This window comes from Phyllobates terribilis, unplaced genomic scaffold, assembly GCF_046119375.1.
Source record: "Phyllobates terribilis strain yellow unplaced genomic scaffold, ASM4611937v1 Scaffold_8__6_contigs__length_399053987, whole genome shotgun sequence".
Taxonomy (NCBI): Eukaryota; Metazoa; Chordata; class Amphibia; order Anura; family Dendrobatidae; genus Phyllobates; species Phyllobates terribilis.
The window spans coordinates 164,160,472-164,187,812 of record NW_027362768.1 but is presented as its reverse complement, the minus strand read 5'-3'; the positions used below and the strand labels follow the sequence as shown (position 1 = coordinate 164,187,812).

At 43.7% G+C, this 27,341-nt stretch overlaps 1 protein-coding gene across 1 annotated transcript in view; it reads left to right on the top strand.

The window, feature by feature from the left end:
* LOC141157708 (uncharacterized) overlaps window positions 1-27,341 on the top strand; it is a 36,319-nt gene continuing 8,978 nt past the window's right edge. Inside the window, exons 1-6 of the mRNA XM_073645253.1 lie at window positions 1-276; window positions 1,234-1,295; window positions 4,483-4,646; window positions 10,969-17,489; window positions 17,802-17,860; window positions 19,301-19,464. Coding sequence (XP_073501354.1) covers window positions 1,294-1,295; window positions 4,483-4,646; window positions 10,969-17,489; window positions 17,802-17,860; window positions 19,301-19,464 — 6,910 coding nt within the window. The 5' untranslated portion in view covers window positions 1-276; window positions 1,234-1,293. The remainder of the gene's footprint in view (window positions 277-1,233; window positions 1,296-4,482; window positions 4,647-10,968; window positions 17,490-17,801; window positions 17,861-19,300; window positions 19,465-27,341) is intronic.

The following is a 27,341-nucleotide window of genomic DNA, read 5'->3' as shown; positions in this document are numbered from 1 at the left end:
TCTCCAACAACCACAGCCACTGAGCCTCCAACTCCCACACAGGGTCCAAGTACCGCCACTGAGTCTTCAACAACCACGGCCACTGGGCCTCCAACTCCCACACAGTTTCCAAGTATCGCCACTGAGCCTACAACAACTATTAGTCCAAAGACAACCACAACTGCTAGAAACGTAGTTCCATTAAAATTCAGGATTATAAACCGATCCTATACAAACAGTCTCAAGGACACATCGTCTGCAGACTATAGAACAAGGTCCACTGAAGTACAAGAGAATGTAAGTAACAATGAATTCATCTGTATACTCTTTTTAATAGTAACATTGTTAAGATGCATTCTATATGTATTTCACAAGACGCTGATGTTGTACCATGTACTACCAGGCAGAGATATGGAAGATGTATTCTCTCATCTGATCCTCTCCACTGTGGGAGGTTTCATCTAATTTAATGGATTCCTGTAAACCACATGCATTAAGGCCTCATTCAGATGTCCGAGAATTTTGCACATATTCCATCCGTGATTTTCAAAGATAAAACATGTACGGTGCTTATTAAAGTCTATGGTGCTATTCACATGTCCGTTTTTTGTCGACTTTGTGTCTCCACAAAAATCCCTGGGACATGTTAATTTTTTATCTTAGTTACAGATCAAAATTACAGATACAAGTCTTTGGTCAATGAAAATTACGGACAGCACTTGGATGGCATCAGTGTGGGCTGCCCGTGTGCTGCCCATGATTAACATTGTAATAGATAGGAGAAGCTTTGTAATCTTTTTTTTTTCTACATGCGGCTTGAAAATAACTGATCAATTCTGACACAAGGGCCAAACTCTGATGAAAATCAAATGCAAAGCACTGCTGGCACTCAGACTGATTATACGGATGTCGGAATGAGGTCTAATAGTGGTTTTTTTAAACCAGTCTAAGAAAGGAGGTGAAATTAACTCATTAAACGGCGCCCACGATATCAGTAATGTTTTACATTTTTATCTTTTTGACAGTTATAATAATGAAATCTACAACTGATCAGAACAGATGTAGTAGATTTGGGACACATTTTGCACCATTTCCTCTTCCTTTAATTACATGTTCATCATCTGCTGCGTCGGTCAAATCTAGGAGTGTAGACTGCAGCAGATCAGACTAGAAGCTACAACACCGGATGATGAGGGTATTACCACTGTCATTACTGGAGCTCTCACCCTTTTCTCCTTTCATCTCTCTCTACAGGTGCTGAAAATTTTAAGGATAATTTGGTGGGCGGTTAAAACAATAAGAGACATAGAATTCATGTAAGTGATTATTATATATGTGTGAAGAATTTGTTACAATTTTGCTCAAAATTCATCAAAATGGACTCACAGAGTTTGATAAATTTGTGCAAATTCAAAGATGCTTCTTTTTTGGGCTTTTTTTTGCACCTATTTAGAGTAAAATGTGACACAATCTCCAATGAGTTTTAAAATGTCATGTTAGTGTTCAACTATGCAAAATTATTTGACAGATTTTATAAGGTACTGGGGTACAATTCCGCAAAAAATTGTGACATTTTAAAAAGTTAAAAATGGTGACTAAAAACCACTTTGAAAATGCTGAAAGAAAAACAAAACAAACAAGTAAACTGAAAAAAGGTGCAAATTAAAGAATGAATAGAGTGCAAATACAGAGTCACTCTTAGAACAATTTTTATACTAGAAAAAAGGTGCAAAAGCCACGTGAATCGGCCCCTAAGACTTTTCTTTATCCAAGACAGGTACTGAGTCAGACGTCAGATTACTGGTGATTAATATTAAAATGTTGTGACCCCCATGATGAATAATGTAGGGGCCCTTTGTCCCCTTTTCTTCAATCACAGCACAACATGCAGAAGTTATAATGAGCGGTAGTTGAGCGTGTGCTGCGGCTTTATATAACTGCAGACTAATAAAGCACCACTCCAGCGGGTTTTGTTTTTCTGCACTGGAGTGGATCCTTAAATGTAAGCCCCCTGCACCCGTTCTTATATTCATCTTCTGGCAGCTTCACCTTTTAACGTCGGCCCTCCGGTCCGGCGCCATATTGTGCGTGTAACTTCTGACTGGCCAGAAGTCAGAAGAGTTACAACACAAGACTTAAATGCAAATCTATGAGAGCCAGAACGAGGCCCACATAGGCTGGTATTGAAATGTGACCTCCGCGCCTCTCCATGAAACACAGGAGCTACCAGCAGGTCACTTTTGGCCAGAGACCGACGAGAGCAACGCTGGAAAAGGATGAAGGCGGCAGGTGAATATGAGACCGGGGGCAAGGGACTTACATCTAAAGCACCACTCCAGTGGTGAAATGACAAAAAGCGCAGGAGTGGTGCTTTAAATAAATCACTAGACACTTTCCCTTGGTTGTTCCAGTAATTCTAATTGAATCATACAGTTATACAATATAGAGGAACGTAAGGTTATGTTCCCATGATGAGCTCTTGGTGTGTTTTTGACTGTGTGTATTTTTGTTGTATCAAAAACACAGCGTCTTACAGTTTCAGCAAAGTGGATGGGATTTATATAAATCTCATTCCCAATGTGCCTCTTTGTACTCAGCGTAACCTGACCTGTGGTGTGTTTCACATCTGCAGAATATACACTGAATTTTCTGTGCGGATTTTCCCCATAGATTTGCATTAAATTAGTAAAATTCACAGGTAAAAAACTCACATGCGTCTTTAATGTGTTTCTGTGGCAGAAACACATCAAAAACACATGTAATGCGCACCTAAGTATATATCAATAAAGTTTTGTCAAAGCCAAATACCAGGTGTGAAGAAATGGCAACAGGGAGACCCCGCAGAATCTCGCTGTTGACACCACTTGTGATGGATCCCCACCCCACCACCCACCTGACATCATAATTACGTCAGATGAAGCACGTGGTATGGCTCTGCCCTTTGCACCAATGTGACGTCCCACTCCCCCCCTGAGGGATGGGTAAGGTCACATTGGTACAGTTATGCACAGACACCCCCTGTCCACATGGGTACAGGAAGGCACCAGGGAGTGGGAATAGGAGGAGGCCCACTCAGTCACTGACCTGGCAGCACACGCACCCACAACCCTGACTGAGGCTGAGAGGCTTCGTTCACTAGATCCAGTGAATCAGAGCCTGGCTGATGCTGGGTATCTCCCCATCCAGGCACGCTGGACTGTGTTTAAAGCTAGGGTGACATTCCCCGTTCTCTTAGGTTTCCAAAGTTCTGGTTGATTTATTACAGAGATATATCGTCTTCTCATAACTCGCTGTTGAATTATCGTATTTTACACAAAGAGCACATGGCTGCTGCTGGTGGGGGCTTTTGTCACTCACTGTATCTTTTAGCCTCCTCCCCTCTACTTTAGCTTCAGTGGTGTCGGATTTGCATATGTAAAGCTCTGTAAAACCTGCCTGGCAGTCCACAGTGATCTACATGGGATTACCTTGAATATCTTCACGCCAGGAAGCATCAAACGCAGCTTTACTTAAAAAATGACACAGCAAAAAGAGACAAAACATGTACCATCAAAAACGTGATAAAAATGCATGTTTATAAAACGTACACAAAAATGCAATGAAAAATCCGCAAGTAGGCTAATTTAAATAGGTGCAGAAATTCTACAACATCAAAAGCTCATTGTGGGAAAGTAGTCTAAGGCCACATTCACATGTTCAGTATTTGGTCAGTATTTTACATGACTATTTGTAAGCCAAAACCAGGAGTGAGTGAAAAATGCAGAAGTGGTGACGGTTTTATATTATACTTTTCCTCTGGTTGTTCCACACCTGATTTTGGCGCAATCAGATGGCCGTATAACACGGATGACGATCGCACCGCAATCCTCGGACTGGCCGGCGGCTCTCCTGATTCGAGCGTGAGAGCGGCATAGAAATACTGTGCTGTCACGCTCGGGACAGGCGAGCCGCCAGTTTATAATGAGCGGTGGTTGAGCGTGTGCTGCGGCTTCAAATAACTGTAGACTATTAAATAAACCACTGGACACTTTCTCTTGACCGTTCCTGTAACTCCCATTGAATCATACATTCATACCATATGGAGGAAAGTAAGATTTAACATATATTTGTATATAGGTAAATGACCAGGTGGTCAAAATTCCCATCAATAGCCACCAAAAAGTCTGACTATGGCTGCAACTCCTTGTCCTCAGGTAAAGCAGACTGCAGCTCCACAGTAAAATTATAGGAATAGTTACAGGAAAATGTCTATTTCATGGGAGGGTGAAGGGTGTGAGGATGACTGGTATAAGAGGGACACAAAGAAACACACTTATTTCTAAATAAGTGACATAAATGTGCAAGTGCAAATCTGCAGTGTCTGCAATGTAGAATATGTAGGTTTTGGTGTAGGAGAGAATTTCTAATGGAATAATCCTCTTCTACAGCCCCCATTCTGCTGTTGTGCACAATACACTGGATGCTCCACACTTCTAACCTGACTTTTCTGGATCCTTTCTGCAGGAGCGGTTCCTTAGTGTCCTCCATGGATGTAGAATTTGCAAATGAGACAGTTACCCCGACCCACAGAGAGATGGTGGATAAAGTGTATGAAGAACTGAAAAAAACAACCCCACCGAACACCATGGGTGATTTACAGATTGATCCTCAGAGTATTCAGTCTAGAGGTAAGTCTACACTGGGATTATTTTGAACCACATAACAGTATCAAGAACCTCCCTATGCAAGAACAATGCCAGACCGGGCCATCCTAAGCAAGGACAGAACATTACAGGAGTACAGACTGTTTTTTCATATTTTTTGTTTGGCCAGGGAATTTCTTTGGTGAGCTTCTATACATAAAGAAAAGGGGTTGTCAACTTCAGGGTCCACAGAAAATGAAAATAGATTAAACTAAACCTCCTGGATTGGCGCCATACCAGCAATATCGATACTGGTGGGCTCTAAAGGGATGGTATGTATCAAAGGTATGTATCAAAGGAGGATCGCCAAATAAATGACATATATTCATTAATTCACAGAGGAGACAAATACAATAAGATCACTTACAAAACTCTTAGGTTTACAGACAAAATGCACAAAAGGGTGTGCCCAACAGGGTATTGTGTATTTTGTTTGCAAACCTACCGGTTATCTAAGTTCCTTTATTTTATTTGTCTCGTCTGTGATGTAATACATATATTTCATTTATTTGGGGATCCTCCTTTGATTTATACTTATTTTTTACTTCTCTTTGCTTTATACCAGCGATGTCGCGCTGAATCTGATGCACTTATGTGATATAGTTATGTCACGTGAGCGCTGCAGCCAATCAGCGGCCTCTAATGACAGTTTTGTTAACCTCTCCTTTGTACGAAAACCAACATCACATGAGTATCGACATATGATGAAATGGTCCTGGTCCAGAGAGTGAGTATAAGCTTTTTTTTTATTTCAATGGGGCTCTATTTAATTTAAGAAGAGGTTGTCCATATACTGAACAACCCATTTAAAAGGCATCTGTCAGCAGGTTTTTTCTATATAATTTGAGAGCAGCATGATATAGGGCAAGAAAGTTTGATTCCATCAATGTATCACTTAACTGGACTCCTTGGTGTAGTATTGATAGAATCCTTGTTTGTCTGATGTAGCAGAGTTGAGACTTCTGGGCTCTGTATAACCTGCCTACACCCCTGACTGGCAGACTCCTGAGCTCACTGTGAATTGTCAAGGAGCTGCCAATCAGTGGTGGGGGCGAGGTTACACAGATTAATCTGACTGCCTGGCACCCTGGATGTAGTCCTGTATTGTTTATCTCCTGCTGATAAAGTACTGATTGCATTGACACTACACCACACAGCCTAGTAAGTGACACATCCTTGTAATCAGCCTCTTGTGCCCTATATTGAGCTTCTCTCAGATTAAATAACAAAAACTTGCTGACAGATTCCCTTTAAGACATCTCATCCTCATACTAACTTGTTAAGTTGGAGGTACTGGGCTCACAAACTTCAGCCTCTACATAAATCATCCTTAGGTACTTGCATGTTGGATTTGATTTGTAATAAAGACTGTCAATAGCTATTCCTATGTGGCCTTACAATCCAAATTCTAATACACACGTTGGTGACCTCACTTATTTTGAAAATTGTGCTGCAGAAGAAGACAAACTAATTAATAAGTTTCCTTGCTCAATTAATCCTCAACTCCGCATACCAATTTTTAAAAATCATAAGCTCAGGGTCAGCATTGGGGATCAGTAACTGGGCATTTGCCCAGGGCCCCATCCCCACAAGGATGCCTAGTGTCTATCAGTTCAGTTTCAGATGTTAAAATTGCATTAAGACATTTGGTGACATCTATCTATCTATCTATCTATCTATCTATCTATATATATACACGTGTGTATGTATGTCCTCTGAGTACACATGGGTGTGCTCTCTGTATACATATGTGTGGAATGTGCTCTGTGTATGCATGCATGTGTTTTATGTTTACATGTGTGTGTATATTTGCTCTGTGTATACATGTGTGAATGTGCTGTGTGTATACATGTGTGTTTGTGTGCTGTGTATACATTTTGTGTGCTTTGTGTATACATATGTGTGTGTGCATGAGTAATTGCTCTGTGCACAGTGGCATGTAAAAGTTTGGACACCTATAGTCAAAATTACTGTCATTGTGAACAGTTAAGCAAGTTGAAGATGATATGATCTCTAAAAGAGCTAAAGTTAAAGATTCTACATTTCCTTTGTAATATATATATATATATATATATATATATATATATATATACCTAATAAAGAATTTCTTTCCTCTTTTACATTTTAAAAATTTCAAAATGGAAAATTCACCGATGCAAAAGTTTGGGCACCCTTGGAGATTTGTGTACTCAGATAACTTTTACCAAGGTTTCAGACCTTAATTAGCCTGTTAGGCTTATGGTTTGTTCACTATCATCATTAAGAAAGGCCAGATGATGCAAATTTCCCAGCTTTATAAAAATCTGGTTTCCTCTAACCTTGTGCTAAAAAACAGCCGCCATGGGTTATTCTAAGCAGCTGCCAAAAACAGCAGCCATGGGCTGCTAATATTCTAAGCAGCTGCCTAGCACTCTGAAAATGAAAATGGTGGAGGCCCACAAAGCAGAAAAAGGCCATAAGAAGATAGCAAAGCGTTTTCACTTTGTCCTTTCCTCAGTTCAAAATGTAATTAAGAAATGGCAACTAACTGGAACAGTGTAGGTCAAGATAAGTTCTGGAAGACCAAGCAAACTTTCAGTGAGAGCTGCTCGCTGGATTGCTAGAGGCAAATCAGAACTCCCGCTTGACTGCAAAAGACCTTCAGAAAGACTTAGCAGACTCTGGAGTTGTGGTACATTGTTGTACTGTTCAGAGACACCTGCAAAAATATGGCCTTCATGGAAGAGTCATCAGAAGAAACCCTCTCCTGTGTCCTCACCATAAAATTCAGGGTCAAAAGTATGCAAAAGAACATCTAAACAAGCCTGATGCAATATGGAAACAAGTCCTGTGGACCTATGAGGTGAAAATAGTACTCTTTGACCACAGTGATCAAAGGTACTGTATGTGTGGAGAAAAAAGGGCACAGAACTTCAGGAAAAGAACATCTTGCCAACCATTAGGCATGGGGGTGAATCAATCATGCTATGGGGTTGTGTTGCAGCCAATGGCACCGGGTATATTTTACAGGTAGAGACTGAGAGAAGAATGGATTCAATGAACTTTCAACAAATTCTTGAAACATAACATCATCTATAAAGAAGCTGAAGGTGAAGAGGATGGCTTCTACAATGGATAATAATCCTAAACACATGTCAAAATCCACAACAGACAACCTCAAAAGGCGCAAGGTGAAGGTTTTACAATGGCCTTAACTGTACCCTGATTTGAACATCATTGAAAATCTGTGGCTAGACCTGAAAATAGCAGTGCATGCAAGAATGCAAGAAGACCCAGGAATCTCAAAGAACTGAAAGAATTTTCCAAGGAAGAATGGTTGAAAATCCCTAAAACAAGAAATGAAAGACACTTGGCTGGCTATAAAAAATGTTTACAAGCTGTGATACTTGCCAAAGGGGATGCTACTAGGTACTAACCATGCAGGGTGCCCAATCTTTTACATCAGCCCATTTTCCTTTTTGTAATTTTTAAAATGTAAAAGATGAAAATTTTATATACTGCTCAAAAAAAAAGGGAACATTCAAATAACACATCCTAGATCTGAATGAATGAAATATTCTCATTGAATACTTTGTTCTGTACAAAGTTGAATGTGCTGACAACAAAATCACACAAAAATCATCAATGGAAATCAAATTTATTAACCAATGGAGGCCTGGATTTGGAGTCACCCCCAAAACTAAAGTGGAAAAACACACTACAGGCTGATCCAATTTTGATGTAATGTCCTTAAAACAAGTCAAAATGAGGCTCAGTATTGTGTGTGGCCTCCACATGCCTGTATGGCCTCCCTACAAAGCCTAGGCATGCTCCTGATGAGGTTGCGGATGGCCTCCTGTGGGATCTCCTCCCAGACCTGGACTAAAGCATCTGCCAACTCCTGGACAGTCTGTGGTGCAACGTGACGGTGGATGGAGCGAGACATGATGTCCCAGATATGCTCAATCGGATTCAGGTCTGGGGAACGGGCGGGCCAGTCCATAGCTTCAATGCCTTCATCTTGCAGGAACTGCTGACACACTCCAGCCACATGAGGTCTGGCATTGTCCTGCATTAGGAGGAACCCAGGGCCAACCTCACCAGCATATGGTCTCACAAGGGGTCTGAGGATCTCATCTCGGTACCTAATGGCAGTCAGGCTACCTCTGACGAGCACATGGAGGGCTGTGCGGCCCTCCAAAGGAATGCCACCGCACACCATTACTGACCCACTGCCAAACCGGTCATGCTGAAGGATGTCGCAGGCAGCAGATTGCTCTCCATGGCATCTCCAGACTCTGTCACGTCTGTCACATGTGCTCAGTGTGAACCTGCTTTCATCTGTGAAGAGCACAGGGCGCCAGTGGCGACTTTGCCAATCCTGGTGTCCTGTGGCAAATGCCAAGTGTCCTGCACGGTGTTGGGCTGTGAGCACAACCCCCATCTGTGGACATCGGGTCCTCATACCACCCTCATGGAGTCAGTTTCTAACCGTTTGTGCAGACACATGCACATTTGTGGCCTGCTGGAGGTCATTTTGCAGGGCTCTGGCAGTGCTCCTCCTGTTCCTCCTTGCACAAAGGCGGAGATAGCTGTCCTGCTGCTGGGTTGTTGCCCTCCTACGGCCCCCTCCACGTCTCCTGGTGTACTGGCCTGTCTCCTGGTAGCGCCTCCAGCCTCTGGACACTACGCTGACAGACACAGCAAACCTTCTTGCCACAGCTCGCATTGATGTGCCATCCTGGATGATCTGCACTACCTGAGCAACTTCTGTGGGTTGTAGAGTCCGTCTCATGCTACCACGAGTGTGAAAGCACAACCAACATTCATAAGTGACCAAAACATCAGCCAGAAAGCATTGGTACTGAGATGTGGTCTGTGGTCCCCACCTGCAGAACCACTCCTTTATTGAGTGTGTCTTAAAAATTGCCAATAATTTCCATCTATTGTCTATTCCATTTGCACAACAGCATGTGACATTGATTGTCAATCAGTGTTGCTTCCTAAGTGGACAGTTTGATTTCACAGAAGTTTGATTTACTTGGAGTTATATTCTGTTGTTTAAGTGTTCCCTTTATTTTTTTGAGCAGTGTATTTAAAACCTTAGAGAGAATCGGTCAGAAGGTGTTTCCTAATCTGAGAAATGCATAATGTAGGGGCAGAGACCCTGATTCCAGCGATGCATCACTTATTAGGCTGCATGTTGTAGTTTTGATAGAATCCCTGTTTTTTTGTGCTGTAGATGTAGCAGTGCTCAGAATGCTGAGCTGTGTATAACCCCACAGACTCCTCTGATTGGCAACTTCCTGTGTACATTGTGAAGTGTTAGCAGGCTGGCAATCAGTGGTGGGGGCGGGGTTGCTCAGATTAGCCAGACTAGCCTGCAAGTGAGACCTAGTCCGGCAGTGATAATCTCCTGCTGATAATACACTGATTGTTTTGAAACCAAAAAAATAGCCTAATAGCTGATACATCCTGGAAACAGGATGGCTTGTGCTATATTATACCACTCTCAGATTAAATAGCAAAAACTGCTGACAGATTCTCTTTAAGGAACAATCAATTTTCTCCAAAAACTTTCATCCAATTGTATTCACTTTAAAAAGGATCCATTTTCTGTTTACTGGATCTTTTTCACATGGAAGAAAAACAGATGGCTATTTAACAGATTCATTTTCCATAGACTTCAATAGTAAAAAAAAACAGATCCAACTGAAATCAGTCTTGTCTAGAAGGACAAAAAAAGTGTGTGCACAACATTTTTGTCAATGGATTGCTGCTGAATCCGTTCTAACAGATGATTAACTGACATGTGAACATATTGTTAGGCCGAGTTTGCTTTATGTTTGGGCCACACATGAATATTTAAGCCATTAGGCCTAAAGTCCTGAAAAATAGGACATGAGCGGAACCCCCAACAGAGCCAGATGTGGCAGATGGAATTTCTCTGGCTTCCATTTCATCAGTGTCCAGCAAAGAAGCAAAGGCAGAGAACACAGTGACTTGATAGCTCTCATTACACTGAATGGCTTTGTCAATGGTTCTGCTCAAATCCTATCTTTCAAGGCCTCAAGCAGAAGCCCCGAGAAGGCCATTAACGTGGCCCAAAAGTAATGTGAACAAATCATAATACAAAATAAAGTCTTGTCACAGTTAGAACAATAAGAAAAATTGTGAACATGTTAGTAATTGGAGAGTAAATCTAGGAATCATCTGAACTATTTTTTTTTATAATTCAGAATGAGATTCATGGAGATTTTATAGTGAGATCCACAAATAACAACAGGAGCAGAACAGCTTGTAAATGTCAATATTTCTATTTATGCAGAAGCAACAATACCCACTATGGAACCGACCACAGAACAAACTACTACTGCATTATCAACTAACACAAGACCAGCATCAACAATCACACAGCCTCCAACTACCACAGAGACTCCAACTCCCACACAGGCTCCCCCTACCACTCAGCCTCACACCAGCACTGAGCCTGAAACTACCACACAGCCTCCCACCAGCACTGAGATTTCAACTATCACACAGCCTCCCACCAGTTCTGAGTCTCCAACTACCACACAGCCTCCCAACAGTACTGAGCCTCCAACTATCACACAGCCTCTCACTGGCACTGAGACCACAATTACTACACAGCTTCTAATTAACACACAGCCTCCAACCAGTGCTCAACCTCTAGCTACCACATTGCCTCCTACCAGCACTGTGCCTCCAACTACCACACAGCCTCCTATCAGCAATGAGAATACAAGTACCATACAGCCTCCAACTATAACACAGCCTCCCACCAGTACTGAGCGTACAACTAATACAGAGCCTCCCACCAGTACTGAGCCTCCAACTAATACACAGCCTCCCACCAGCACTGAACCTCCAACTAGCTCACATACTCCCATTAGCACTGAGCCTCCAACTACCACACAGCCTCCCACCAGAACTGAGCCTACAATGACCACACAGCTTCCCACCGGTACTGAGCCTCCAACTACCACACAGCCTCCCACCAGAACTGAGCCTACAATGACCACACAGCTTCCCTCCGGTACTGAGCCTACAACTACCACACAGCCTACCCCCGGTACTGAGCCTCCAACTACCGCACAGCCTCCCACCGGTACTGAGCCTACAACTTCCACACAGCCTCCCACCAGCATTGACACTACAACTACCACACAGCCTCCCACCAGAACTGAGCCTACAATGACCACACAGCTTCCCACCGGTACTGAGCCTACAACTACCACACAGCCTACCCCCGGTACTGAGCCTACAACTACCGCACAGCCTCCCACCGGTACTGAGCCTCCAACTACCACACAGCCTCCCACCAGAACTGAGCCTACAATGACCACACAGCTTCCCACCGGTACTGAGCCTACAACTACCACACAGCCTACCCCCGGTACTGAGCCTCCAACTACCGCACAGCCTCCCACCGGTACTGAGACTACAACTACCACACAGCCTCCCACCAGTACTGAGCCTACAACTACCACACAGCTTCCCACCAGCACTGAAACTACAATTACCACACAGCCTCCCACCGGTACTGAGCCTACATCTACCACACAGCCTCCCACTAGCATTGAGACTACAACTACCACACAGCCTCCCACCGGTACTGAGCCTACATCTACCACACAGCCTCCCACCAGCACTGAGACTACAACTACCACACAGCCTCCCACCGGTACTGAGCCTACAACTACCACACAGCCTGCCACCAGCACTGAGACTACAATTACTACACAGCCTCCTATAAGCACTGAGCCCCCAACTACCACACAGCTTCCCTCCAGCACTGAGATTACAACTACCACACAGCCTCGCATCGGTAGTGAGCTTACAACTACCACACAGCCTCCCACCGGTACTGAGCCTACAACTACCACACAGTCTCCTATCAGCACTGAGCCTCCAACTACCACACAGCCTCCCACTAGCACTGAGACTACAACTACCACACAGCCTCGCACCGGTACTGAGCCTACAACTACCACACAGTCTCCTATCAGCACTGAGCCTCCAACTACCACACAGCCTCCCACCAGCACTGAGACTACAACTACCACACAGCCTCGCACCGGTACTGAGCCTACAACTATGACACAGCCTTCCACAGGTACTCAGCCTACAACTACCAGACAGTCTCCCACCAGAACTGAAACTACAACTGCCACACAGCCTCCCACCAATACTGAGACTACAACTACCACACAGCCTCCCACCAGTACTGAGCCTACAACCACCACACAGCCTCCTACCAGCACTGAGACTACAACTGTCACACAGCCTCCCATCATTACTGAGCCTCCAACTACCACAGAGTCTCCCACCAGCACTGAGCCTCCAACTACCACCCAGCCTCCAAACAGCACTGAGACTACAACTACCACACAGCCTCGCACCAGTACTGAGCCTACAACTACCACACAGCCTCCTATCAGTCTTGAGCCTCCAACTAATACACAGCCTCCAAACAGCACTGAACCTCCAACTAGCACACAGCCTCCCATCAGCACTGAGCCTCCAACTACCACACAGCCTCCCACCGGTACTGAGCCAACAACTACCACACAGCATCCCACTGGTACTGAGCCTACAAATACCACACAGCCTCCCCCCGGTACTGAGCCTCCAACTACCGCACAGCCTCGTACCGGTACTGAGCCTACAACTACAAAACAGCCTCCCACCGGTACTGAGCCTACAACTACCACAAAGCTTCCCACCAGCACTAAAACCACAATTACCGCACAGCCTCGCACCGGTACTGAGCCTACAACTATCACACAGCCTCCCACCAGCACTGAGACTACAACTACCACACAGCCTCCCACCAGTACTGAGCCTACAACTACCACACAGCCTCCCACCAGTACTGAGCCTACAACTACCACACAGCCACCCACCAGTACTGAGACTACAACTACCACACAGCCTCCCCCCGGTACTGAGATTACAACTACCACAAAGCCTCGCATCGGTAGTGAGCCTACAACTACCACCCAGCCTCCCACCGGTACTGAGTCTACAACTACCACCCAGCCTCCCACCGGTACTGAGCCTACAACTACCACACAGCCTCCCATCAGTACTGAGCCTACAACTACCACACAACGTCTTATCAGCACTGAGCCTACAACTACCACACACGATCCCACCAGTAATGAGCTTACAACTACCACACAGCCTCCCACCAGCACTGAAACTACAACTACCACACAGCCTCTCACCAATACTGAGCCTCCAATTACCACACAGCCTCTCACCAATACCGAGCCTACAACTACCACACAGCCTCCCACCGGTACTGAGCCTCCAACTATCACACAGTTTCCCACCAGCACTGAGAATACAACTACCACACAGCCTCCCACCGGTACTGAGCCTACAAGTACCACACAGCCTCCCACCAGAACTGAAACTACAACTACCACACAGCCTCCAACCAATACTGAGACTACAACTACCATACAGCCTCCCAACAGTACTGAGTCTACAACTACCACACAGCCTCCTACCAGCACTGAGACTACAACTGCCACACAGCCTCCCATCATTACTGAGCCTCTAACTGTGACACAGCCTCCCACCAGCACTGAGCCTCAAACTGCCACACAGCCCCCAACCAGTACTAAGACTACAACTACCACACAGCCTCGCACCGGTACTGAACCTACAACTACCACACAGCCTCCCACCGGTACTGAGCCTACAACATCCACACAGCCTCCAACCAGCACTGAGACTACAACTACCACACAGCCTCGCACTGGTACTGAGCCTCTAACTACCACACAGTTTCCCACCAGCACTGAGACTACAACTACCACACAGCCTCCCACCGGTACTGAGCCTCCAACTAGCACACAGCATCCCATCGGTACTGAGCCTACAACTACCACACAGCCTCCCACCAGAACCGAAACTACAACTACTACACAGCCTCCCACCAGTACTGAGCCTACAACTACCACACAGCCTCCTACCAGCACTGAGACTACAACTGCCACACAGCCTCCCATAATTACTGAGCCTCCAACTACGACACAGCCTCCCACCAGCACTGAGCCTCAAACTGCCACACAGCCTCCAACCAGTACTGAGACTACAAGTACCACACAACCTCACACCGTTACTGAACCTACAACTACTACACAGCCTCCCACCGGTACTGAGCCTACAACTACCATACAGCCTCCCACCAGTACTGAGCCTACGACTACCACACAGCTTCCCACCAGCACTGAAACTACAACTACCACACAGCCTCCAACTACTACACAGCCTCCAACCAGCACTGAGACTACAATTACCACACAGTCTCACACCGCTACTGAGCCTCCAACTACCACAGAGTCTCCTACCAGCACTGAGCCTCCAACTACCACCCAGCCTCCAACCAGCACTGAGACTACAACTACCACACAGCCTCGCACCAGTACTGAGCCTACAACTACCACACAGCCTCCCACCAGTACTGAGCCTACAACTACCACACAGCCTCCCACCAGCACTGAGACTACAACTATTACACAGCCTCCCACTGGTACTGAGCCTACAATTTCCACACAGCCTTCCACCAGCACTGAGACTACAACTACCACACAGCCTCACACCGATACTGAGCCTCCAACTACCACACAGCATCCCACTAGCAGTGGGACTACAACTACCACACAGCCTCCTACCAGCACTGAGCCTCCAACTACCACCCAGCCTCCCACCGGTACTGAGACTACAACTACCACCCAGACTTCCACCGGTACTGAGCCTACAACTACCACACAACCTCCTATCAGCACTGAGACTACAACTACCACACAGCCTCGCACCAGTACTGAGCCTACAAGTACCACACAGCATCCCACTGGTACTGAGCCTCCAACTACCACCCAGCCTCCCACCGGTACTGAGCCTACAGCTACCACACAGCCTTCCACTGGTACTGAGCCTACAACTACCAAACAACCTCCTATCAGCACTGAGCCTCCAACTACCACACAGTATCCCATCGGTACTGAGCCTACAACTACCACACAACCTTCCACTAGAACTGAAACTACAACTGTCACACAGCATCCCACCGGTAATGAGCCTACAGCTACCACACAGTTTCCTACCAGCACTGAGACTACAGCTACCACACAGCCACCCACTATCACTGAGCCTCCAACTACCACACAGCCTCGCACCGGTACTGAGCCTCCAACTACCACACAGCCTCCCACCAGCACTGAAACTACAACTACCACACAGCCTCCCATCGGTACTGAGCCTACAACTACCACACAGCATCCCACCAGCACTGAGCCTACAACTACCACACAGTCTCCTACCAGCACTGAGCCTCCAACTACCACCCAGCCTCCCACCGGTACTGAGACTACAACTACCACCCAGCCTCCCACCGGGACTGAGCCTACAACTATCACACAGCCTCTCACAGATACTGAGCCTACAACTACCACACAACCACCTATCAGCACTGAGCCTACAATTACCACACAGCCTCCCACCAGGACTGAGCCTACAACTACTACACAGTCTCCTACCAGCACTGAGCCTCCAACTACCACCCAGCCTCTCACCGGTACTGAGCCTACAAGTACCACACAGCCTCCCACCAGCACTGAGACTAAAATTACTACACAGCCTCCCACCAGCACTGAGACTACAATTACTACACAGCCTCCCACCAACACTGAGACTACAACTACCACACAGCCTCCCACCGGGACTGAGCCTACAACTACCACACAGCCTCCTACCAGCACTGAGCCTCCAATTACCACACAACCTCCCACCAGTACTGAGCCTACACCTACCACACAGCCTCGCACCGGTTCTGAGCCTATAACTACCACACAGCCTCCTACCAGCACTGAGCCTCCAACCACCACCCAGCCTCCCACTGGTACTGTGCCTACAACTATCACACAGCCTCTCACAGATACTGAGCCTACAACTACCACACAACCTCCTATCAGCACTGAGCCTACAATTACCACACAGCCTCCCACCAGGACTGAGCCTACAACTACTACACAGTCTCCTACCAGCACTGAGCCTCCAACTACCACCCAGCCTCTCACCGGTACTGAGCCTACAAGTACCACACAGCCTCCCACCAGCACTGAGACTAAAATTACTACACAGCCTCCCACCAGCACTGAGACTACAATTACTACACAGCCTCCCACCAACACTGAGACTACAACTACCACACAGCCTCCCACCGGGACTGAGCCTACAACTACCACACAGCCTCCTACCAGCACTGAGCCTCCAATTACCACACAACCTCCCACCAGTACTGAGCCTACACCTACCACACAGCCTCGCACCGGTTCTGAGCCTATAACTACCACACAGCCTCCTACCAGCACTGAGCCTCCAACCACCACCCAGCCTCCCACTGGTACTGTGCCTACAACTACCACACAGCCTCCCACCAGCACTGAGCCTACAACTACCACACAGCCTCCCACTAGCACTGTGACTACAATTACTACACAGCCTCCCACTAACACTGAGACTACAACTACCACACAGTCTCCCACCGGTACTGAGCCTACAATTACCACACAACCTCCCACCAGCACTGAGCCCCCAACTACTGCACGGCCTCCCATCAGTACTATTCCTCCAACTTCCACACAGCCTCCCACCAGCACGAAGCCTCCAACAACTTTTGGGCCAAAGACAGCCCCAATTGCTTTAAACATATGTCCATTAAAATTCAGAATTATAAACAGAACATATACAGACAGTCTCGGGGACCGATCGTCTCAAGATTATGAAACACGATCGACCGAAATAAGAAACAAAGTAAGTAACAATGAATTAATCTCCACATTCATATTTATATTATTAGGGAGCAATCCGTACATGTTCATAGGATGATTATGTCTTATTATGTAGTAGGGAGGTTAAATTAATTCATTATAAGACATCCATAATATAATTAACGTGTCACATTTTGACAGTTAAAATAATGAAATCTACAACTGATATGAACAGATGTTTTAGATTTGCAACAAATTTTGCACCAGACTAAAGGCTACAAAACCAGATGATGAGGGTATTCCCACTGTCATTACAGGAGCTCTCACCCTTCTCTCCTTTTATCTCTCTCTACAGGTGCTGGTATTTTTAAAGAGATTTTTCTTCGCTGTAAAAATAATCAACATAATATTTACGTAAGTTCTTATTATATATGAATGTGACGTACGCATTGATAACAACCTGTGGGGAATATAATTGTCAGCAGCCAGGGACATCACTACTGTTAGTCACATAAAGTTCACATTTATTTATGCTTTTTCTTTATGTTTTTTTTCGTTATGTTTTTCTATTTACACTGATTGATTTTTCGCTATATTCATCAAAAGGGGCGAACAATGTTTGATTAATTGGCGTCAATTCAAAGACATTTATTATTTTTGCTTTTTTACACTTTTTTAAAGGCAACCTGCCATCTCCAAATAAGCTGTTTACCATTAGATATAGGGCTAAACTTCAGGTAAATAGCGTTTAATCCTGACAAACCGGCTGACTGGAAGTACGGCTACAGGGAGAAAATGAAGCTTTATTCTCCCTGCAGCCACTGCTTAACACATAGTGAGTGCTTGGCTATCACTCCCCAGCACATTGTTTGACACCCTGCTCTAGATCTGATGTTTAATAGTTTCTTCTGCAACAGTTCCAAAAAAATTAAAAATTAGATTGTTTAATCCAATAGCGACATTTCAAAAAGCCGCAAATGATTAATTAAAATGTCTAAATACCAAAACTCTGTCCATACTGCCGGCTCCACCCCCCACCCCCGAAAAAAAAAAAACGGTTTAAACTACGTGAAGTTAACTTAAAAAAAAGGTGCAAATTGAATTAATACAGCACAAAGAAAAAAGATTGTTTTAGAACCATTTTTACAAAAGTAATGATGAATCAGCATCTAAGACATTTCTTATCCAGGAGGGATACTGAGTCAGAGGTTTGGTGATAAATATTAAAGTGTTGTGATCCCCATGATGAATACTGCAGGGGTCCTTTGTCGCCTTTTCTCCCACAACAGCACAACCTGCGGTATGTGTAGTGAGTGATGGTTGAGTGTTCGCTGCTGTTGCTTCATAAAACAGTATAAAAATTTAAACAAAAAACATTGGGCACTTTCCCTTTGCTGTTCCTGTAACATCCATAGAGTCATACCATACAGAGGAAAGTATGAGTCAATATATACTTGCATATAGATGAATGACCAAGTGGTCACAAATAACTATTCACAGCCATCAAACTGTCTGACTATGGCTGCAACTTTTTCCTCAGATAGAGCAGATTGCAGCTCCGCATTTCAAAGTGTAGGAACATTCGCAGGAAAATGTCTAGTTCACTGAAAAGTGACGATTGGAATGATGTCTCCTCAGGAGGATGACTATTGTAGGAGGGATAAAAAGAAACAAAGCTTGCCATCATGTCCTAAATAAGTAACATAAATGTTCAGGTGCATATCTGCAATGTCTGCAACGTAGAATATGTAGTTTTTAGTATAATAGAGACACTACAGCCCCCATTCTGCTGTAATGTACAATACATTGGATGCTCCACACGTCTAACCTGACTTTTCTGGATCCTTTCTGCAGGAGCGGTTCCTTAGTGCCCTCCATGGATGTAGAATTTCCAAATGCTACAAGTACCCCGACCCCCAGAGAGATGGTGGATAACGTGTTTACAGGATTGAGAAATGCTGACCCACCGAACACAATCGACGGATTACTGATCGACCCTTGGAGTGTTCAATCCAGAGGTAAATCTACACTGAGATTATTTCCAACTACATAAAAATCACACAAACTTCTCTAAGCAACAGCAAGGCCAGACCGGGCCAATCTGACCACATACAGACCTCGAAGAAGACCATGAAAGTGTAACTGTTTTAATTTTTATTAAATAATAATGTAGAGCAAGCGACTTTAATCATTTTATAGATTAAATCTGAAAGAAAACCTTTCAAAAACCTTCTAGAAGATTTCCCCCTTTGCTGGTTCTGAAGCGAAACCATATTCAGTTCTACACATACTACATATGGCTTTCTAAGAGTGGGGGTGGAGGCTACACAGCGTGCGCGCTCCTGGCTGGATATGATGCACTGTTTGTCAGTGCAGCAGCAGGTTAGATCAGTCTTCGGCACAGTACATGAGCTCTATCAGCTGTTGGTTGTCGGCACACAGCTCCTCTGCCTGTCAGCCGGTGCCTGTGTGCTCAGTGACATGGACACTTCTCCTTCCCTGTTAGATAGTTCCTGTGTGCTCAGTGACATCGGCACTTCTCCTTCCCTGTCAGATGGTTCCTGTGTGCTCAGTGACATTGGCACTTCTCCTGCCCTGTTAGATGGTTCTTGTGTGCTCAGTGACATTGGCACTTCTCAGTGGTGTTCTGTCAGCTTCTGGCTCCTGTGTTGCTTCTGAGTGATGAAAATTCCAGAAAATGTGCCTCAGAATGATCAATAACACTGAGAAGTGCAGACATCACTAAGCACACAGGAGCCAGCTGACAGGGCAGAAGGAGCAGTGTGGGAAACATTGAGGGGAAGTGTTGATGTTACTGAGCTCCTTCTGCCCTGTCAGCTGATTGTCCAGTATGTCTGTGCTATACACTGAAAGGTGCCGATGTCACTGAGCACACCGGAACCAGCTGACAGGCAGAGGAGCTGTGTGCTGACAACCAACAGCTGACAGAGCTCGTGCACTGTGTGATTGAGGTAACCTACTGCTGCACTGTGAAACAGTACATGGGATTCAGTCAGGAGCGTGAATGCTGTATAGGCTCAGCACCCTCCCGTAGAAAGTCGTATTCGGTGGAACTGAATAGAGATTTTCTTCAGAAACAGCATAGGGGTATATCTTCTAGAAGGTTTTTGAAAGGTTTTCTTTCGGATTTCTTAAGGTATATTTGAAAGATTATTAAAATTGCTTGCTCTACATTATTATTCAATAAAAATTAAAACAACAGTTACGCTTTAAAGAAATCCAGACAGACTCTCTTTTTTGATTTTCTTTATTTGGCCAGGTAATTTGTTTGGTGAGCTCCTACACATACAGTAGGTTAGAGAGGTTGTCCACTACCTGCACAGACCCTTCTTTTATTAAACAAGACCCACTGAAAATTAAAACAACAAGAAAAGTTAATTTCCTTCCGGTAGCCGGGCTCTCAGTGCAGGAGCCAAGTAGCTTCAGAACGCTATTAACCTGCAGATTAATACCATATCTACAGGTTAATTGCATTTTTTTCATATGGTCCTTTTAAACCTCGTGATAAACACTGTAAAAAGAAACAATGAGACAGGCCAGAATTGCTATTTTTTAAAAATAATATTTTTTTAATTTTGCTACCTTTTTTTTTGCAAAATAACAAGTCCTCTTATGGCTATGTCAGTGAAAATACAGTTATATGAAAAAGTTTGGGCACCCCTATTAATCTTAAGCTTAATGTTTTATAAAAATTGGTGTTTTTGCAACAGCTATTTCAGTTTGATATATGTAATAACTGTTGGACACAGTAATGTTTCTGCCTTGAAATGAGGTTTATTGTACTAACAGAAAATGTGCAATCTGCATTCAAACAAAATTTGACAGGTGCATAAGTATGGACACCTCACCAGAAAAGTGACATTAATATTTAGTAGATCCTCCTTTTGCAAAAATAACAGCCTCTAGTCGCTTCCTGTAGCTTTTAATGAGTTCCTGGATCCTGGATGAAGGTATTTTTGACCATTCCTCTTTACAAAACAATTCCAGTTCAGTTAAGTTTGATGGTCACCGAGCATGGACAGCCCTCTTCAAATGATCCCACAGATGTTCAATGATATTCAGGTCTGGGGACTGGGATGGCCATTCCAGAACATTGTAATTGTTCCTCTGCATGAATGCCTGAGTAGATTTGGAGCGGTATTTTGGATCATTGTCTTGCTGAAAGATCCATCCCCTGCGTAACTTCAACTTTATCACTGATTCTTGAACATTATTGTCAAGAATATGCTGATACTGAGTGGAATCCATGCGTCCCTCAACTTTAACAAGATTCCCGGTGCCGGCATTGGCCACACAGCCCCAAAGCATGATGGAACCTCCACCAAATTTTACTGTGGGTAGCAAGTGTTTTTCTTGGAATGCTGTGTTTTTTTGCCGCCATGCATAACGCCTTTTTGTATGACCAAACAACTCAATCTTGGTTTCATCAGTCCACAGGACCTTCTTCCAAAAAGAAATTGGCTTCTCCAAATGTGCTTTTGCATACCTTAGCCGACTCTGTTTGTGGCGTGCTTGCAGAAATGGCTTCTTTCGCATCACTCACCCATACAGCTTCTCCTTGTGCAAAGTGCGTTGTATAGTTGACCGATGCACAGTGACACCATCTGCAGCAAGTTGATGCTGCAGCTCTCTGGAGGTGGTCTGAGGATTGTCCTTGACTGATCTCACCATTCTTCTTCTCTGCCTTTCTGATGTTTTTCTTGGTCTGCCACTTCTGGCCTTAACAAGAACTGTCCCTGTGTTCTTCCATTTCCTTACTATGTTCCTCACAGTGGAAACTGACAGGTTAAATCTCCGAGACAGCTTTTTGTATCCTTCCCCTGAACAACTATGTTGAATAATCTTTGTTTTCAGATCATTTGACAGTTGTTTTGAGGAGCCCATGATGCCACTCTTCAGATGAGATTCAAACAGGAGAACAACTTGCAAGTGGCCACTTTAAGTAGCTTTTCTCATGATTGCATACACCTGGCTATGAAGTTCAAAGCTCAATGAGGTTACAAAACAAAAAAAATGCTTTAGTAAGTCAGTAAAAAGTAGGTAGGCGTATTTAAAACAAGAAAATGATAAGGGTGCCCATACTTATGCACCTGTCAAATTTTGTTTGAATGCAGATTGCACATTTTCTGTTAGTACAATAAACCTCATTTCAAGGCAGAAACATTACTGTGTCCAACAGTTATTACATATATCAAACTGAAATAGCTGTTGCAAAAACACAAATTTTAAGAAAACATTAAGCTTAAGATTAATAGGGGTGCCCAAACTTTTTCATATAACTGTATAAAAAAGTTATAGTTCTTAAAACAAGAAAACGTAAAAAAAAAGTACAAAATCCAAAAAATAGCCAGAGAGTGAAATATTAATATATGCTTGCTTCAAGTAAAAGGAAACAAACTGCAAAATGTTAGCGAGGTGGTATAGGGCACATCCATTTGGGTTTTACCATCCGAGAGTAACGGAACAATTTTTTTCTAGTTGCATCTGTTCTTTTTCTCATCCGTTGTTTTTCACTGAAGCAGATTGTGAGAACTTTTTTTATCCATTGAGTCTGAACAATGTATCACTTTAAAACGGATGAAACTCTGATGGAATACTGAATTGCAAAGCCTGATTTCCATTGCCATCCATTTTACAGAGATCCCCATTGGCTCTAATGGCCGAGTCCGATCCGCAAAATGGATGAGAATAAGACCTGCTCTGAGTCCCACAGACCGGAGACACGGGTCCGTTTTTAAAATTAATGTGTGTGTGGATGAATTAAACTCTATGGGTCTATGTGCTGTCCGAGAAATAAACGGGCAGCACTTGGACATGTGAAACAAATGTGTGAATGCAGCTTTAGAGCCATACATTTTTCCAACAGTTCCCGACATTTGTTGGAGATACATTTCTACAACTGTGACTATGTCCCAAATCTGGTGGACATGTAGTGAAAGGCAGGGTTCTCAGTATTTTTGTGTGGATGTCTTCAATTACATCTTGAGAATGGAGCTCATTATAGTAGCTGAAATCCATGACGGTTAGGTTCAATCCTTCCCTTGAATTTTCTAACTGGATCTTAACTCTTTCAGGACCGGGTGATATTTCGTTTTTTGCACTTTTGTTTTTACCTCCCCTTCTTCTAAGACCCATAACTTTTTTATTCTTCCGCTGACGGAGCCATATGATGCGGGTTCGTTTTTGTGGGATGAGTTGTAGTGTTGAGTGATACCATTCATTTTACCATACAATTGTATTGGAGAACAGAAACAAATTCCAAGTGCAGAAAAATTGTGGGGAAAGAAAATGCAATTCCAAAAATAATTTTTGGGGTTTTCTTTTTACAGTGCTCTTGTTTGGTAAGCGTGACCTAATATCATGATTCAACATGTCAATCCAATTACGGAGATACCAAACTTCTATATATTTTTCTGTTTAAGTGTCGAAAAAAAATTGGGAAATTCGTAAACAAAAATTTTTGCTTGTGTTGCCATATTCTGAGAAATAGAATGATTAAGAGCTATTTTTTGTGCCCTGAGATGACATTTTAATTGACACCATTTTGTGGTAGATATGACGTTTTGATTGCTACTTATTGCATTTTTTTAATGGAGTTGTGGTGGCTGAAAAAACACAATTCTGTCTTTTTCGATTTATTTTTTTTTCTCATTATGTCATTTACCGGTCAGGTTAATTAATTTTATATATTGATAAAATACTTTTATGGACAAGGCAATACTATTTTATTTAATTCATTTTTTAATATTTATCTTTTGTGGTAAAGAACATAAGGTAGTTAGAAGTTTTAGGATTTTTTTAAATATTTTATAACATACAGTACAGACCAAAAGTTTGGACACACCTTCTCATTTAAAGATTTTTCTGTATTTTCATGACTTTGAAAATTGTACATTCACACTGAAGGCATCAAAACTATGAATTAACACATGTGGAATTATATACTTAACAAAAAAGTGTGAAACAACTGAAAATATGTCTTATATTCTAGGTTCTTCAAAGTAGCCACCTTTTGCTTTGATGACTGCTTTGCACACTCTTGGCATTCTCTTGATGAGCTTCAAGAGGTAGTCACCGGAAATGGTCTTCCAACAATCTTGAAGGAGTTCCCAGAGATGCTTAGCACTTGTTGGCCCTTTTGCCTTCACTCTGCTGTCCAGCTCACCCCAAACCATCTTGATTGGGTTCAGGTCTTGTGACTGTGGAGGCCAGGTCAACTGTCGTAGCACCCCATCACTCTCCTTCTTGGTCAAATAGCCCTTACACAGCCTGGAGGTGTGTTTGGGGTCATTGTCCTGTTGAAAAATAAATCATGGTCCAACTAAACGCAAACCGGATGGAATAGCATGCCGCTCGCTGCAAGATGCTGTGGTAGCCATGCTGGTTCAGTATGCCTTCAATTTTGAATAAATCCCCAACAGTGTCACCAGCAAAGCACCCCCACACCATCACACCTCCTCCTCCATGCTTCACGGTGGGAACCAGGCATGTAGAGTCCATCCGTTCACCTTTTCTGCGTCGCACAAAGACACGGTGGTTGGAACCAAAGATCTCAAATTTGGACTCATCAGACCAAAGCACAGATTTCTACTGGTCTAATGTCCATTCCTTGTGTTCTTTAGCCCAAACAAGTCTCTTCTGCTTGTTGTCTGTCCTTAGCAGTGGTTTCCTAGCAGCTATTTTACCATGAAGGTCTGCTGCACAAAGTCTCCTCTTAACAGTTGTTGTAGAGATGTGTCTGCTGCTAGAACTCTGTGTGGCATTGACCTGGTCTCTAATCTGAGCTGCTGTTAACCTGCGATTTCTGAGGCTGGTGACTCGGATAAACTTATCCTCAGAAGCAGAGGTGACTCTTGGTCTTCCTTTCCTGGGGCGGTCCTTTTGTGAGCCAGTTTCTTTGTAGCGCTTGATGGTTTTTGCAACTGCACTTGGGGACACTTTCAAAGTTTGCCCAATTTTTTGGACTGACTGACCTTCATTTCTTAAAGTAATGATGGTCACTCGTTGTTCTTTACTTAACTGCTTTTTTCTTGCCATAATACAAATTCTAACAGTCTATTCAATAGGACTATCAGCTGTGTATCCACCAGACTTCTGCACAACACAACTGATGGTCCCAGCCCCATTTATAAGGCAAGAAATCCCACTTGTTAAACCTGACAGGGCACACATGTGAAGTGAAAACCAATTCCATTGACTACCTCTTGAAGCTCATCAAGAGAATGCCAAGACTGTGCAAAGCAGTCATCAAAGCAAAAGGTGGCTACTTTGAAGAACCTAGAATATAAGACATATTTTCAGTTGTTTCACACTTTTTTGTTAAGTATATAATTCCACATGTGTTAATTCATAGTTTTGATGCCTGCAGTGTGAATGTACAATTTTTAAAGTCATGAAAATACAGAAAAATCTTTAAATGAGAAGGTGTGTCCAAACTTTTGGTCTGTACTGTATTTGTTTTTTACATTTTACTTATTTTTATAGTCCCCTAAGGAACTTGAACCTGCGGTCGGATGATCGTTTTTACTTTATACTATCTACACAAAATATCTTGTCTTGTCTTGTCTTAACCTTGTCTAGCTGACTACAGCTTGATTTTTATGTTTGTCCTTTTTTTTATTAACCCCGTAAAGGGGTTGTCTAGGGAAAATAAGTTATCATTGCAGAATAGGTGACAACTTACTGATCGATGTGGTCCGACCACTGGGACCTGCACCACTTGGCAGAATGTGGAATTTTTATCCCCATTACAAAATGAAGTGGCAGATTGCTGCTCCATTCATTCTCTATGCAGCTGCCAGAATAAGCTGACGGCAGTTCTCTGCATCTCCATAGGGAATGAATGAAACTAAAATAGCACTTGTGCACCGATGCTGCATTCTAAAAGGGATAAAAGTACCCCATTCTACTGATCCCTACCGTTCCCAGTGGTCAGACCTTCACCAATCAATAAATTATCACTTCTAATCTTAAATGACTTGCCTCCCCCACCCAATATCTCACACGCCGTGATTCCCTGAAGTGGCGCATGCGCAGTAAGGTCCTGATATACGAAGTTAGATCCAAAGTATTGATCTGCACATGTGCTGTGCCAGGGATTGACGGCCCATGTGCAAGATCTTGGGTGGGGGAGGCAGGTCACTCAGACAAGAGGGACCTGTCGGTCAGTGACCAGAGGCCGGCAGTGGGCGGGAAAGAACGTGAGAGGCAGAAGAGTGGGAAGTTCAGTCTTAAAACTCCGCACTTACCTCTCATTAGCATAAACATTCAGCAAGGGATTTTGATAACATGGAAAATCGATTTTTCTACATCAAAGGTATGCATATACTGGACTATACTGACTTTGCTTAGATGACATTAGATTGACGTAAAAAAAACTTGCTGACGTGTTCCCTTTAAGTAGGCCCCTTCTACCATGACACACCATTGGCACCCGTGATCATGCTAACATCTTCAATATAAGGACCATGCCAGCACTTGAAGTGGCTGTCTTAGATGGCTTTTATAAAGCTTTGAAATACTTGATATCTCAAAGCATTGTTGCCTGTCAGTGTGAACAGAAATATGGCGTTGTGAAGGGCTGATAGTCTGTTAAAGTGAGCTCCTTGCTTCTGTCAAACACATTACAGCGACTGAGTCATCTACGGCTTACACAATTAAAGATAAATGTAGTTGGTTTGCTATCAGCACCTGATGCCTAAGGTGGAACAGCAGAAAAGCCTGATGTTTGAGGATGCTGCACTGTGCTGTTCTTATGACTGCCGCCATTTCTGTTCTAACCTTATGTATAAGAGTAGTAAAGCAAATAATAAATACAATATTACTAACAGTATATATTAGTATTGACAGTTAAAACTTGTAAATATTTTTATCT